This window comes from Mastomys coucha, unplaced genomic scaffold (assembly GCF_008632895.1).
Source record: "Mastomys coucha isolate ucsf_1 unplaced genomic scaffold, UCSF_Mcou_1 pScaffold1, whole genome shotgun sequence".
Classification (NCBI taxonomy): Eukaryota; Metazoa; Chordata; class Mammalia; order Rodentia; family Muridae; genus Mastomys; species Mastomys coucha.
This window is the reverse complement of record NW_022196891.1, coordinates 47,302,028-47,319,082: the sequence shown is the minus strand read 5'-3', so window position 1 is coordinate 47,319,082 and position 17,055 is coordinate 47,302,028. Positions and strand designations below refer to the sequence as shown.

Sequence of the window (17,055 nt, the reverse complement as noted above, 5' to 3'; positions counted from 1 at the left end):
AACCATAGTATAGTGTAAAAACATGAAATAAACAATACTACTAATAGAGAGACTGAGATAGGAGAAGCCTGATTTCAAGACCATTATGTTGTACACAGCAAGACACTGTCACAAACAAGCTGAAAGTGTATATAGATTGTACAATATTGGACCTATTTCTCTAATTTCCAAATTAGAGAGACTATTGGATGACAATCAACAAATTTCTAATTCCTCATATTTTTGGATTTCAATGAATTAGGATACATTGGTAATATTAATTTTCATATTCAGATATTAAAAAGGTAATTGTCACTTCCTGTTGTTTTTGTTGTAAGAGGTGGAATTAGCTTTGTGTGGATTTGTTGAAAGATTACTTTCTTCTTCTTCTAGGGTGTAGTTTTGCTCCTTATGTTGGTGTTTTCCATCTATTATCCTTTGTAGGGCTGGATTTGTGGAAAGATACTATGTAAATTTTGTTTTGTCATGGAATATCTTGTTTTCTCCAACTGTGGTAATTGAGAGTTTTGCTGGGTATAGTAGCCTGGGCTGGCATTTGTGTTCTTGTAGGGTCTGTATAACATCTGCCCAGGATCATCTAGCTTTCATAGTCTCTGGTGAGAAGTCTGGTTTAATTCTCATAGGCCTGCCTTTATATGTTACTTGATCTTTTTTCCCTTACTGCTTTTAAAATTCTTTCTTTGTTTAGTGCATTTGCTGTTTTGATTATTATGTGATGGGAGGAATTTCTTTTCTGGTCCAGTCTATTTGGAGTTCTGTAGGCTTCTTGTATGTTCATGGGCATCTCTTTCTTTAGGTTAGGGAAGTTTTCTTCTATAATTTTATTGAAGATATTTACTGGCCCATTACCTTGGGACTCTTCACTCTCTTCTATACCTATTGTCCTTAGGTTTGGTCTTCTCATTGCGTCCTGGATTTCCTGGATGTTTTGGGTTAGGAGCTTCTTGCTTTTTGCATTTTTTTTTGATTGTTGTGCTAGTGTTTTCTATGGTGTCTTCTGCCCCTGAGATTCCCTCTCCTATCTCTTGTATTCTGTTGGTGATGCTTGCATCTATGGCTCCTGATTTCTTTCCTAGGTTTTGTATCTCCAGGGTTGTCTCTCTTTCTGATTTCTTTAATGTTTCTATTTCCATTTTTAGATTCTGAAAGGTTTTGCTCATTTCCTTCACCTGTTTGATTGTGTTTTCCTGTAGTTCTTTAAGGGATTTTTGTGTTTCCTTTTTAAGAGCATCTAGCTGTTTACCTGTGTTCTCTTGTATTTCTTTGAGGGTGCTATTTATGTATTTCTTAAAGTCCTGTATCATCACCATGATGTGTGATTTTATATCTGAATCTTGCTTTTCCTGTGTGATGATGTGTCCAGGACTTGCTATGGTGGGAGAATTGGGTTCTGATGATGCCAAGTAAACTTGGTTTGGATGGTTTATTTTCTTACACTTGCCCCCCGCCCCCGCCATCTGGTTATCTCTAGTGCTACCTGCCCTTGCTAATCTGACTGGAGCCAGTCCTTCCTGTGATCCTGTGTCAGAACTCCTCAGAGTCAAGCTGTCTCTGTGATCCTGTGATTCTGGGATCCTGTGACCCTGGGCTTGTTAGAGCACCTGGGAGTGTAACAGCTTCCTCTGGGTGTTGTGGGACTGGCTGTGGAGCCTGTGTCCATGGTCTGCTCAGGATACCAGCCCGGAGAGACCGGAAGGAACCAGAGCTACTCTGCTATAGCCTGCATGTTCTAACTGGGTGATTTCATGGGAATATTCCTATGATTAAAAACAAAACAATTTGTTTTTTCCTTGACAATTATTATATCAGACGAAAGCATCTCCATTTTGTGTGTGTGTGTGTGTGTGTATGTGTGTGTGTGTATGTGTGTGTGTGTGTGTGTGCATGCACACACTCATAATGCCAAGGCAGTTATGCAGGGGTCAGAGGACATGTTCAGGAATCAGTGCTCTCCTCCCAACACGTCAGCCTCAATATCAAACTCAGGCCTAAAGGCTGGCAGGAAATATCTTTGACGTGTTTTCAGTACAAAATCTACATTTCAAATAACTTCTCTAAATGAATTTTTTAATTCAGAAATCTTGGTAATTATTAGTCAATATTTTTATACTTAACATTTTAAGTATGGATTAATTAAAATGACCAGAAGGGAAATATACCATGTTTCAAGAAACTGAAACTGTTTGTTCCTGCTGATAAAGTTATAGGGAAATTTACTTCAGACTTTCAATTGTCTACTATTGTAATACATTGTGATAATCATAAACAAACATTTTGTATTGTCTCTTATCTTCATCTCCTGATGAAAATAACAGCTATAATTCAAAATAATCTACTTTTACTGTAAGGTAAAGAAGGAGTGGCAGATGAGATGACCCAGCAGGCAATGGTACTTGCCTCCAAGCCCGATGACATAAATGTGGGAAGGGAGAACCATCTCCAAGTTGTTCTCTGGCCTCCATGTGACCTCCATGTGACCTCCATGTGACCTCCATGTGACCTCCATGTGACCTCCATGTGAGCCCTGTGGCACACATGTACCACAACATATATGTACACACAAATAAAAAAATCTGACCTCCATGTGAGCCCTGTGGCACACATGTACCACAACATATATGTACACACAAATAAAAAAAATCTGACCTCCATGTGAGCCCTGTGGCACACATGTACCACAACACATGTACACACAAATAAAAAAAAAATCAATAAAAACGGAACTAGTGAGACATCTTAGTGGAGCCTTTTGTGTACAAGCATAAAGACATGAGTTTGGAACTCCAGAACCCAGTTAAACACTAAGCACTGAGGCACATGTCTGTCTCCCTGCTAGAGAATACAAGGGGTCCTGGAGGCTCTCCCACCAGCTAATGTAGTAAAAATGGCAAGCTTTGGGTTCAGAGAGAGAGAGAGAGAGAGAGAGAGAGAGAGAGAGAGAAAGAGAGATGCCTTATCTCAAGAATGAGTGAATAAGTAAATAAATAAATTTATTAGCTTGCAGAAGTTGATGAAAAATATCATAGCATCAACATTTGGATCCCACACACTCAAGCACAGATAAGTGTACCCACACACGTGTGTGCAAACATATATAGCCACCACACATACACATGAAAGGAAAGGAATCAATAAGTGAAAATAATTCATAATGAAATATCTTGTTTTAATGCGAGAATTTTTGAAAAAAGAAAAGTAACCCCATTCCTAAACTTATCTGTAAAATCCTACTGTGCTTTTTCAGTTGATGGGTAACTTTAAGTAATCCTTTGTTACATAATAAAATAAATAAAATAAAGGACAGTAAAGTACAAATTCACATGATAGTTGTATTCCTAAAAAAAAAAAAAATAGGTTTCAGACTTAAATCCTGTGAAAAAAAATGTTTGCTATGTGGTACATACATTCAAAGCTTTCAGAGGCTCTGATTATAAAATCTTTCAGAGAAAGGAACAAATGGTCAGGTTTTTCCTACACATCAGAGAATTGTTGAAAACTGTCTCCAGGCCTTCCTCCATTCACTGGGCTTTTCTTTTTAGACAATTTTTCACTAGGAATTCCCTGTAAAGGCCTAGGTTGACCTCAGATAGACTGCTGTGTTTTCTCATCTTCTCAGGTGCTGCCATTGCAGGCATGAGCCACCACACCGAGCTCCATGCACTGACTGTAATAGTTCTCTCTACATGGTGGTATATAAGAAATCTCCTCCTGTAAAATTCCCCAAAGGCTATCTAATGAAAAATATCTCTCCTGATTAAATCCAAAAAATGCAAAGCTTCTATATGATAATTAATGTTTCTATGACATGGGTTTTTTCTTTTGTTTTGCAAGTTTATTCCCATCATGGTATACTGCACACATACTGGTTAAGTCTAAAAGCATAGAAATGTATGAATAACTGAACATAAGTTGTAATGACCAGTTTAGCAGTGAAAGTCAATGAGGCTTTCCTCTTGGGTCTGCCCACACTAGCTTTTGCTCTTAAGCACCTTATAAGATGTTACTCTCAGACTCCTCGTCTGAAAACCAGATATCATAGTAACATTGAGGATGTCATGTGGTTTAAATGAAATGAAGCAGATGGTGACCTTTAAGCTAGCACATACTACATGCCAAGGATGCTTTTGCTCGGCCTACCTTATTCCCACTCTTTTCCTGGTGGCTGGAATGCTCTTGGAAAACAGTCTTTCAGTGACCATTTTTCTGACATCTACTTTAAATTTGCTCTAGTTCAACCTGCCTGCCCACCCTTGGTTCAGTTGCTCAGAACAGTAAAACAGTCACATGGAGAATTTTGGCCAAGATTCTCAACATCGCAAATGGAGAAGACCCAGAAATAAATGGGGACTTCTGCCTAGAATGTTGATTTTTCCACTGAAGCAAAGGACTTCAGCTGATTGTACACAACATCCTTCCTCCTTCAATAAAAATGTACCAAGAAAAAAAAAAAATCTACCAGCTATTGGAACAATGGAATTCACCTGTAGCTATGCCCAACACACAGTTTATCTTGGGTTCTCTTTAGCTATTACAGAGTAACTTATTTTGTTTTCTTTTTATTGCTGTATATAACTTAAACAGAAAATGTTTTACTATCTGGACTAGTTCATTTACCTCTTGCTTGAAAAAACATGAAGTTCTCCTTGCTTGCTTGTTTCAATACTGTATTTTTCATTATTTCTTCTTTGATGCATCTTTTTAGGGAAAGCCATACTGGAATAAAAAGTACCAGTGTCCTAACAGGTCAGTTAATTGTGCCTTTCTCTCTTCGGTAGGAGATCGCAGTAACCAGTGTCCCTCTGGGTTCATCTTAGACTCTGTTGGACCCTTTTGTGCTGGTAAGTATAGGAATGGATAAAATATTTTCATTTTGTAAATGGTTATCTGTCCTTTATATTTATTTATTTACTGCGCAAGGGGACATGGTATGGCTCATGACAAAGCCAAAGGGACACTTACAGTTGTTCCCCCTCCACCATTTGATCTAAGGCAAGCAAGCACCTTTACCTGCTGAGCCATCTCTCTGGCTCGAGTAATAATTATCTTTTAATAGACGTCGGCTGCCATATGCCTAGGCATTTAATCATCGCAGCTGCCTACAAATGTTCCACTTAATAGCTAAACAATGGAGACATAGAGAAGTTACATAAACTGCTGAAGATGGCCTAGTATCAAATGGCAGACAGCATTTGAGGTTAAGTGGGATGGCAAAGCCCACGTGCCTTCAATTTGGACATAGACTATGATCAAGTACAGAATAGAGTGAATGGGGACAATTAATCTAGTGACTCAATGGGTGTGAACTCTTCAGTGATCCAATACAAGCTTGCCTAACCACAGAATTGCTCTGTCAAGGGACAGAACAGGATCGCTGACCCATAAGTAACCAGAAATGCAGCTTGGTTCCAGCAGGCATCCTTGCAAAAGGCTCCCTTGCAGGAAACCACAGCTTAGTAAATGGAACACATAGAGCCAATATGACCTGTTGGCTCTTCCACTGACCTGTATAATGTGGTGGGCTGGCCAGAGGTGTGTTTAGACTGCATTCAAACCTCAGCTCTGGCAGTAATGGCCTTGGTGACGGAGAACATTCCCCTTCCCTCTGTTCTCCATGTTTGTCATAGATTGTCTCTTAAAAATTCTGTCTTTGCAGAGTGAGCTGCAACTGCATTTAGAGCACAGTAAGTGTACATATAATTTAGCTATCATTTCTGTTTTAGAATAAAGCCTAAGCATGTACTAACTAGCAACAATAAGTCTGAGACCTCAAGTTAAATCCTTCATAGTAATTCCATTCTGTGCCACTTAGCATATTCTCTGTTATATTTGATCCAATTCCTAGGCATCTAGAAATGCTTATTCTTGGGGACTTTAACAGCTTCCAGGAAGCAGGAGCTGTGTACACTGATGGGCCTTTCTGTTTCTTCTCTCAGATGAAGATGAATGCTCAGCTGGGAACCCCTGCTCCCATACCTGCCACAATGCCATAGGAGCCTATTATTGCTCCTGCCCCAAAGGCCTCACCATAGCTGCTGATGGGCGAACCTGTCAAGGTAATATCAAAAGTATATCCAACGACCAAGACAACCTTACCTTGGAAAAACATGGTAGAGCAGTAGCCTCTGCCCACAGCTTCGAAACAAGCAGGGAAGTCCTCATTGGGTGGAGAAAGTAAGAAAGAGAACCCTGGCCAGCCATTGCCTTTAAAGGGGCACTCAGAAATTAGGGATGTCTGGGATAGCTCACTGAGGATCTGAGAGAACAACTGGCTTGTTAAAAATTAACTAATTGATATGTTCTCTAATCCAGTGAAAGGGTTATAAATTCATCACAACATGCTGCTGCAAATCTGTCACATGTCTAACTCACTTTGAATGACTCAGCCAGTCTTTCTTATTCTTTGATACTTTCAGATATCACATCATTTTAACCCACACTTCACAGCGAGTTCTTCAGTTAGTTGTGTTTTCAACTCACGTCAATTTCATGGCTCCTTCTGTTGTAGACATTGATGAGTGTGCTTTGGGTGGACATACTTGTCATGCTGGTCAGGACTGCGACAACACCATTGGATCCTATCGATGTGTGGTCCATTGCGGAACAGGCTTCCGAAGAACCTTTGATGGGTTGAGCTGTCAAGGTATAATGTGTGTGATGGTGTGTGTGTGTGTGTGTGTGTGTGTGTGTGTGTGCTATGAATATATATGTGTACATGTGCTCACATGTGTATGGGTGTACTGGTATTTGTGCACATGTCTACACATGAATGTGGAGCCCAGTGGTCACCTTTCACAATTTGACACTTTTTCTTTAACTGAAGCAAAGTCCCTCAATGAACTCAGGTTCACTAAATTAGTTGGTATATACAACTGGCCAGTCCTGGAGATCCTCAATCTCTACCTTCCCAGCACTAGAATTACATGTGAACTGCCACATGAACCCATACCACATTCACCCAGCTTTTATGTGTAGAACCAAACTCCAGTACTCATGCTTATCGCAAGCCCTTCTTCTAACCCCAAGAGTTAGACCTTCTGAATCTTTTAAAGGGACAGATGCCCCATAAAAGGGAAAGAATTGGGGCCTATAAACATAATGGGACTCCACTCTCTCAGAACTTAAATATGGATAGTCACAGTTTACTTTTTTCCATCAATTTATTTATTCACATACATCCTGATCACAGCCCCTCCCTTCCCCACTCCCCCCTCACATGCCTCCTCCCCCTTGTCCCCTCCCCTTCATCTCTAAGAAGGTAGGTTCACCCTGGGTACCAATTCACTCTGTCACCTCAAGCCACTGCAGAACTTGGCGCATCCTCTCCTACTGAGGCCAGTCAAGACAGTCAAGCTGGGGGAACAGGATCTGCAGGCAAGTAACAGAGTCAGGGTAAGCCCCTGCTCAGGTTGTTGGGGGAACTGCATGAAGACCAAGCTGCACATCTGCTACATAGTGCAGGGTAGGGGACTAGGTCCAGCCCATGTATCTACTCTTTGGTCGGTGGTTCAGCCTCCGGAAGCCCCCAAGGGTCCTGATTAGTTGACTCATTGGTCTTCCTATGGAGTCCCTGTCCCCTCCAAGTTCCTCAATCCTTCCCCCAAATTCTTCCACAAAACTTCCCGACTTTCATGTTTTGTAAGTGGAGATGCTTGACTGGTTCATATGTAGATATGATATTTCATGACTGTTTATAATATTTGTAGCACAGTATTTTTGAATACCATTTTCTTATTACCATTTGGGAGAGCAGATCATACAACGCAATTTAATAGTAGCCATTCTTCAACACCCCATTGCAAACGATTCAGTGCAGACTATGATTTCGTTATGTTATTTTAATAGGCATTTTGTCTTTAAATCAGTGTGAAGTTTAAAGGAAAACTCAGAAAAAAGCCTAAAGAGCTAGCTCTGCCACTAAGAGAATCTCCTATCCTCTCAGAGGATCTGAGTTTGTATCCCAGCAACAGTGTAGGGCAGCTCACACCTCCTGAAGCTCCAGCTATAGGGGATCTGATGGTTTTGGCCTCCGTGTGTGCTCACATGCATGGACTCATGTGCAGGCAAACACTCATAAATGTAAGTAAAAATTAAAGTGAACCATTTTTAATTAGCAGAAAGTAGAGTTTCACATGTTTCCTGAATCCTTCTTCACTTACCCACATACCCCCTCCACTCCAAGCATCCTGCTGCCCAGTGCTGCATTTGTTACATTTGATGATTTTACATTGATGGTTTAAGACACCACCATTCAAAGTCGGCACTCTCCCATACTCACTCTCAGAGTTGGATATTGTATGAGTTTGCACAAGTTTATATTGCTAAAGGAATTTCACAATCCCCAGAAGCCTCTGATCTCCATGTGTTCATCCCTGTCTCTCCATCCCTGATTATTTACTGTCTCCATAGCTTTTCCTTGTCTAGAATGTTATATTGCTGGAATTCTTCAGTGTGTAGCCTCTGAGACAGGCTTTTCTTCTTTTGCTTAGTAATTAAGTGCTTCACAATGCATTTTTTTCAGATCAAGTAATATACCATGGTTTAAATGTTTCACACTTTGTATTATGGTTGCTTCAAAGTTTTAGCAATTACTAATAAAACTAGTGGCAGGATTTTTCACAGAGGCAAAAAGAGTAGATCCCAAAGTAAGTGGTAGGAAGAGAAGGGGAGTGGTGATTCCCCTATACCATACGCCATTGTGCAGGAATGAGAAAACCAAGCTGTAAAAAAAGCTATCATGTATAACTTATATAAAGTAATATGAGTAGATAACAAAGAATAATCAGAGAAAAAGAAAGTAGAGACATGTATGTATGTATGTGCACACAGAAGAGATAAGTTATTCATTTCTGATTCATAATGGCATTTGCTTTTGCTGGTGAGCAATGTAAAAAGGGACAGAGGGTTGAGCAATAGAAGAAAAGGGTGAACATGCACTAAGAAAATTACCTTAAAATACTTGATCGTGTATGTGCACATACATAATTTAACACGTCGTACCTCTCAAGAGCTGCAATATAAGATCTCAGAAAGAAAAAGTCCAAATAAGAAATATTGACTGAACTTTTAGACTTCAGAGCCTAAGTATGGCAATTGCTCTTTTGAAAGATTTAGACTGAACAACAGAGAAGAGGCAGGGGCTTGAGGTGCATATGGCCTAGGAGAGGGCTTGTGTTATGATAGAAGAGGCTTGACCTAGAGGTAAAGAGAAAGACAAGACTTCAGATCTCCACAACAGGAGAGCAGCTGGTGGGCTCCAGTCCTCATGATAATGAAAGAAGAGAAGGGCAAAGATCAAGGAGGTTTTCAGCTTTAGAGGGACAAAGATCAGGAAGGTTCTCCCTATGGAGAGGATCTCTCTCTCTTACCCTGGGACTGAGGAAGGGCAGGGGAGCGTACAAACTGCCAACACGTGCAGAGACTATGCATTCTCCTTCTCTGTTCACTGTAAGCCCGGCAATGTTGGGACAAGTTTGGCAGTGACTGCAGACAAGGATAGGAGAGCTGCTAAAGATGCTAAGTTGGGCATATGATCAACTCGATCAGGAAAGAGCCAACACAGACAGGGACATGAGGCCATGTGTAAGACCTTCATCCTCGAGTTGTTTCCACTATCTTCATCCCAGCCTTTCCACAAAATTCCAAAGCTAAAAATTCCTAGAAATGGGTGGCAGCCACGTGGTAAAATACTTAAAGCAGGCCAGAACTGGACCAACACAGTTCTGAACCATAAACAAACCTCTATGTGTAGAGGGACTGGAGAAAGAAGCCCTTTCCAGCAACAAATAGTATTGTGTAGCAGAGGCTACAAGACCAAAGATGTGAAGTTAGTTTGAGACTTAAAAACAATCGTCATCAAAATTGGTGTATGATTAAACATTTGGAGTGAATTAGCTCAGGTTTTCCAACAACACATACTAAAAGTTTGGGTTCATTTAACAGATATTAATGAATGTCAGGAGTCCAGCCCCTGTCACCAGCGGTGTTTCAATGTCATAGGCAGTTTCCACTGTGGATGTGAAGCTGGCTATCAACTCAAAGGCAGAAAATGCATCGGTAAGACATTTGCTCTGAATTCACAGTGATGATGTCACTGTAATACTCTCTCTCTCTCTCTCTCTCTCTCTCTCTCTCTCTCTCTCTCTCTATCTATCTATCTATCTATCTATTTCTATCTCTCTCTGTGTGTGTGTGTGTGTGTGTGTGTGTGTGTGTGTGTGTACATGTGCAGAGTCTAGAGGAGGACATCAGATGACCAGCCTGCTCTACTACTCTCTACCTTATTCCTTTGAGATAGACTCTCTCACTGAACCTGGAGCTCACTTATTTTCAGCTAGACAAGCAGCCAAAAAGCCCCAGCAATCCTCCTGCCTCCACCCCCTTGTGGTGTTGAGGCTATGGAAACACATGCAGCCATACCCAGGATTTTATGTAGGTTCTGGAAATTCAAACCCCACTTTGTATGCTTGTGCAGTAAGCACTCTTACCCACTGAGCCATACTTATGTGTATGTATGTATGTATTAAGATTAAATATACATATATATGTATGTATATGTGTATATGTATATATATAATATATATACATATAATATATTACTTAGTTTTTGTAGGGACAGTAACAAGCATAGCTAATAGCTCTTTGAAACAATAGTTTGTCATTCTGATTTAAAGTAAAGTTAGCATACCCTGTTAGACTTAAACATTTTTACATGTGAAACAATTGTGCAATACACATATATATTGATGTATAATTGCCTTAAAATCCAAATGAATCTTTTCTCTAGAGAAGTAGAATCAGTCCTTTACTTTGTCTGTATTACCTCTGTTTTTTATCAAGACGTGAATGAATGTAGACAGAATGTGTGCAGACCAGACCAGCACTGTAAGAATATCCGTGGTGGCTACAAGTGCATTGATCTTTGTCCGAGTGGAATGACCAAGGCTGAAAATGGGACCTGCATTGGTGAGTGCCAGGCTAGTTCCCTGACAGAGAACTCTTTCCTACCAACAAGTTAAAGAAGGAATCTATCCTAGAATAAGATGGTAATGTAATCATAGGTAATAAGAAAGTCCTTCTCCATCCATCAGTTCCTCTAAGTCCTGGTATGCTTGAACTCTAGAATCCTAACCTAATGGTATACGAAGAAATAGAAACACAAATGGAGTTATAACCATTCTGACCTCCATCCGTCCTATGCTTTTGCAAAGTTTAATAACCACATGAATTAGTGTTTGTGAATCATGTCATTTCTAACTTGAAATTTAGTATATCTGCTTAGAAATTCACAGCAAGGTCAAGAAAAATATATTTGTAGATATTTATTCAAAATATGTAATATTCTATAACTACTTTAAATATTAAAGCAAGGAGAATAAAATAGGTTAAATGCATCTACCTCAACTTTATAGTATATTCTGTAGTAGCGTACAAAGGTCACCAGAGTCATTGGCTGCAACTTAGAATATAAGATAAGTTATATTTCTTCAAAGTTTATTCTTTGTTTATCTATTCTGTACAAGTCCACATGAGTTGGTAGAGGTAGACACTGCAGATGAATAATTTAAAAACAAATGGGCTGAGTCAGATGGATCAGCAGATCAAAGCTGAAGCCAAGCCTGACCACCTGAGCTTCATCCCTGGTACCCACATGGTAGGAGGAGAGATCTGTCCCTCGGAAGTTGTCCTCTGGCTGCCGCATGTGTGGTGGCATGCAAGTGCCCTCCACACATACAGTAAGGAAATGACCTAATAAATGAAAACAAGCAAATTCGGCTTACTCTCCTCTGGGGAAAACCATGCAAGGTAAAGGGAACACCATAAAAGATCCACCTAAAGTTGAACAGTGTCTAAGAAAGTGCTCATATGCAGGAAGCATGGCTATCAAAGACATTGTAGAAATGATCACATTTAAATTTAGGTGTGACTGGACTGTGAACTGTGCTGATGGCAGGAAGGCAAAGGCAAGAAAGGCTTGTATTCAGAAGGACATGGAACATTGGCTGCTTTTTGATTTTGAGTTCTGTTAAAGCTTTGTATACCTAAGAACTTCTAGAGGCGAGAATTGGAAGATCACCTTTGAAATACTTTCTAGCTCTAACTATTTTTCTTAAGGGGGGTAGCAACATTGAATACCACATACTGTAGCTCGCAGCTATGTGTGTTTTTTAGGAATATTAACTCTGTAATTTGGTCTAAGACAATTAGAAGAGAAATAAAAAATCACGAACTAGAATAAAAAACACATCTAGCCTAGTCAGAATGTAAATGCAGAGATTTATGGCTTCAATTGAAGGTTACAGAACTACCCAACTGCAAAAATAACTCAAAAATGAACCTGACATTAGCAACCACGGTGACTCCGAAGGAGTGCTGTTGCTATAAATAAGGAAGTAAGGGTAAGATTGGAGCATGCTGGCTTCACAGTGTGGGTCAGAAGGTGAAGGACACCAGTCCTGTGGGCAGCTGCAGCTGTGAAACAGGATCAGAAACAGTGTAGCACTCTGGCTGCAAATCTGCTTATGCAGATCTTTGGGACAGATGGATAGTGAAAAGAATTATAGAGAAGTAGGAAGAAGAAGCAAAACCAAAACCAAAGATAAGAGCAAGACTCTTTCTACAGTGGGAAACAAGTGGGTCGGCAGGGTCAGTTGGTAGTGGCAGTGCTGAGATTTGAACCCAAGTTTATTGCTGCCTATCCCAAAATCCTAGTTTAGTGTAATCTCAGTGACCTAACATTGAGACCTAAGGATCACAAGCTTTGGTGATCAGCTGAATGTGCGTTTTATGTATGATGACTTCAGATTTGAAGAAATATTGCTTTTTATCACCTCCACATCTATAGACATCGATGAGTGCAGAGATGGGACCCATCAGTGCAGATATAACCAAATCTGTGAGAACACGAGAGGCAGCTACCGGTGTGCATGCCCAAGAGGTTATCGGTCCCAAGGCATTGGAAGACCCTGTATTGGTAAGTTTTAAAAAGAAATGCTTCCAGAGTAATATAGCTACTGATAGAGTTACCTAACCTCCCCAGAAACTATGGCCATGCTCTCCTGCTACACGTAGAAGATAGATAAGCTCATTAATCAAGTCATGTTAGAGTCTGCTTACTTACTACTACTAGATTTGACATTGAGTTCAATTTATATTGGCATTTCAAGAAATATTATGGCTATTTCCTGAGTGTTTCCAATATGATGAATATATCAAAGTGAACTTCCAATATAACAGCCATGGCAATTTGGTCCTCATGATTATGTTATGATTTCTCTATACACATGACATAAACATTTACATATATGTATTTTATTTATTTGCATTTATACATTAAATATATTTATATATAGTATGAAATTCATGCATAGGAGTAAAACATGAACACAATTTAAGTAAATGTATAATTGTTACATTGTCCACAATATTCAGTACCCACTGTATTCCATTCACTATACTAAAATCATCTCATTCAATTCATTGCCTGGTTGTTTCCATCCTAGTTTTAACAGACTATAAAGTAAGGCGGATAGAAGAAAATGTCTATAGGAAGATAAATATAGGCTGGGGTGATGCTCAGTAGGTAAGGGTGCTTGTGTGTGCAACCTGGAGATCTCAGTTTGAATCTCCAGCACCCACATAAAAAAAGAAGAAAAAGAAAAGAAAACCAACTAGACATGACTATGTTTGCCTCTAAACATAGTACTGGGGAACAGAAACAGATAGACAGACACTGGGAGTTCACTGGCCAGCCAGCTGAGCCAAAATCATGAGCTTTGAAGCTGTCAGGCAATAAGGCAAAGAGGAATAGAGGAAGACACCTCTTAATTGGTTCGGGGTGATGTTCTCAGTTGTGGGAAGTTAACACTAAACATTGTAGAACAGGCCTCTGCCTTTAAGGTGTTTTCCTTCCATGGGGAGCAAGGAATTCCCAGAATAAATATAAGGACAATTTCAGGTCCTAATAAACAATGTAATAAAACCAGATAAGGTCAGAGAATGAAAGATGCAGGTAAGGGTGAAAAGCGCCTCCGTGGGGATGGAGTGAAGAGGCAGCCCGTGTGGAAGCCTGGGAAAGGCAGCCCTTGTGTAAGCCTGGGCAAGTACTTAAAGTACAGCAGGCCAAAGCCCAGCAGACAGGAGCAGACAGACTGCACTTAGCCACAAGGCCTGGGCTGTCGGAGCACAGCGAGGCAGAAGATAAAGAGGCCGGAGAAAAACGCTTAAGACTGTTTTTAAACTGCAATGAAAAGGGAATAAGTTATGAGGGCTATGATCTGGGTGCAAAGACAAAGCTCATACATATAAAACAAATAAAACTATTATTATGTGTAATAACAAAAGGTAAATAAACATATTTACTTTTTAGATCTCTATAGATTCATAAAAACTAAGGGCTGGAGAGATGGCTCAGTGGTTAAGAGCACTGACTGCTCTTCTAGAGGTCCTGAGTTCAATTCCCAGCAACCACATGGTGGCTCACAACCATCTGTAATGGGATCCGATGCCCTCTTCTGGTGTATATGAAGATAGCTACAGTGACTCAAATATATAAGACAAATAAAATCTTAAAACAAACAAACAAACAAACTAGACTAAACATACAGTCTTTCCCACAGTGCCAACCAAAACGAGACATGTCAGAAATACATCTGAAGGATCTGTTACTCAAAAGGGAAAAAGAAAGGGCCAACGAGATGGCTCAGCAGTTAAGGGCACTCATCCTCCTTCCGGGGACCCAAGTTCAGTTTCTAGGACCCACATCAAGCAGCTTGCAAATGCCTACAACTCCAGCTCTAGGGGCGCAGCACCCTCTTCTGGCCTCTGAGGGCACCCAGAAACACAAACATACAGGAGTAAAATTGAGAATAAAGTAAAATAAATCTCTATTTGATTAGGAGATACACAGAAATATTTAAATAATTTTTATTTCATTAAAATTACCGAGGACTAGAGAGATAGCTTGGTGGTTAAGGGCACTGACTGCTCTTCCAGAGGACCCAGGTTCAGTTCCCAGCACCCACAGGGCAGCTCACAAGTAAGTGTCTGTAACTCCAGTTCCAAGGGGTCCTATACCCCCATACAGGCAAAACTCCAGTGTACAGGTAATAAAAATACATAAATCATTTTTTAAAAATTACACTAGTTTGGATTCCACACTTTTTTGCATCTTTACTATCAAAGGAAGGTAAAATATTTCTAATAATGCAGCATGCTCCCACGTACTTTAATTCAGAAAGCTGTGTGTGAGAGTTATAATAGTTCAATTAAATCCATTACTATATATGCTAGCCTGAAATAAGATTAAATATGTAAATGGAAATCTTGCATGTTACATGTCAAAATGTGTGCCAAATAGATGCACGTCCAAGCTTGGTTTTGCTTTGAGGTCAAGGGGACCAGGTTGAAACAGCCCCACTGGGACTCAAGTCCATAACAGGAAAGTAAAGAGTGGATGAACTCCCAGAACTACTATCCTGCTCTTGAGCCACCTGCTGAAGTGTGGATGTTTAAATAAAACATATGCATATGAAGCAGTGCTTAGAAAGAGGTACAGACTCTTTGTGTGTATCATAACTGAGTGGGTCAAGCCCTGGCATCATTGGTAGAGAATAATATGATGTCTTTATTTTGTTTCACAGACTGATTGTTTATCCATTTTGTGTGTCTATGTTTTTTTTCTCTCTCTCTCTTTTATGTATCATGGCACATGAGCAGACATTAATGAATGTGAGCAAGTACCTAAACCTTGTGCACATCAGTGCTCCAACAGCCCCGGCAGCTTCCAGTGTATCTGTCTGCCAGGACAACATTTATTAGGGGATGGTAAATCTTGCGCTGGATTGGAGAGGCTGTCGAATTATGGCACCCAGTACAGTAGCTATAACCTTGAGCGGTTCTCCCCTGTGAGAAGCGACTATCAACCTCCGCAGCATTACAGACAATACTCACAGCTCTACAGCTCCTACTCAGAGTATAGGAACAGCAGAGCATCTTCCTCCAGGAATAGAAGGACTATTAGGAAAACTTGCCCCGAAGGCTCTGAGGCAAACCATGACACATGTGTAGGTAAATGTCAGCCATGTTGCATTTCCTTCCTGTGAGCTCACTTCTTGTCTGGAGTCTAAGCATGTATATAGCACCTGTGTGTGGTGCACTGAACTACATATGATCTCAAAGCTGGAATGACTCAAAGTTTTTTGACATTTATTCTGGCACCTAGGATTACAAACTATTTATTTGGATTACAAGCCATCCAAATGAATGATGTACTTGCATGTGTGCATTCTAATAATTTATTGTGTTATATTGTTTCTCTTTCTGAAATCTGTTACTGAATTAAATCCTACATATATATAAATGTCAGTGCCATCCATGATGTGAGTTTTTAGGAAGATACACACATTGTCACATAATATGATGCAATTGGCATTATAGCTCTGTTTGATACAAAAGTAGTGGCTTAGAAGTGAGAGTTTTAATGACTCAGTCAACTGTTCTATGTAACAACCCACATTCTAGTGGCTGATGTCCTTAGTCTTACCATGAAATTTCTCAGTCAGGTTTTTGTATGTTTATGGATAGAAATAATGTGATCCAGAACAACGTGGTCCCATTGCTTCGAAATATGTGTGCTCGGTACCTTTATCTAAACTCATAAGCCAGTAACTTAATTTTGCAAAACTTAACTATAATTTTCCACTGAAGAACTGAGTCCTTATTTTCAGCTAAGTTGTAAACATTGCCATCTGCCATAGATTTAACCCAATTTTGCTCAGTCAGTATCTACAGTTTGCATGTCATTGAGCTAGACAACAAGAATTAGCAAACGGCAATGAGCCCCAGTATGTTGTTAGATGACAAAAGAAAGCAAATGGGAAAGGAGGGAACCAAGAAAGAACTCATATTAATATTCAAAGACCATTAAACTGGACTATTCATCCATCTTCAAAGCTCTCATCAAAGACCATTAGAGCACCTCAGTCTTACAGTGTTCTACGTGTTATTAGACCTCCTCAGTCTTACGGTGTTCTACGTGTTATTAGACCTCCTCAGTCT

At 39.9% G+C, this 17,055-nt stretch overlaps 1 protein-coding gene across 3 annotated transcripts in view; it reads left to right on the top strand.

Moving 5' to 3' along the window:
• The window catches only part of Hmcn1 (hemicentin 1), a 473,399-nt gene that overhangs the window by 441,185 nt on the left and 15,159 nt on the right, over positions 1–17,055 (top strand). For 2 of the 3 annotated variants that reach the window (XM_031384523.1, XM_031384516.1), the window contains 7 exons: positions 4,776–4,838; positions 5,934–6,053; positions 6,506–6,640; positions 9,940–10,053; positions 10,837–10,962; positions 12,842–12,970; positions 15,715–16,065. In XM_031384523.1, coding sequence (XP_031240383.1) covers positions 4,776–4,838; positions 5,934–6,053; positions 6,506–6,640; positions 9,940–10,053; positions 10,837–10,962; positions 12,842–12,970; positions 15,715–16,065 — 1,038 coding nt within the window. The remainder of the gene's footprint in view (positions 1–4,775; positions 4,839–5,933; positions 6,054–6,505; positions 6,641–9,939; positions 10,054–10,836; positions 10,963–12,841; positions 12,971–15,714; positions 16,066–17,055) is intronic. The other variant, XM_031384530.1, reaches the window with a different exon arrangement.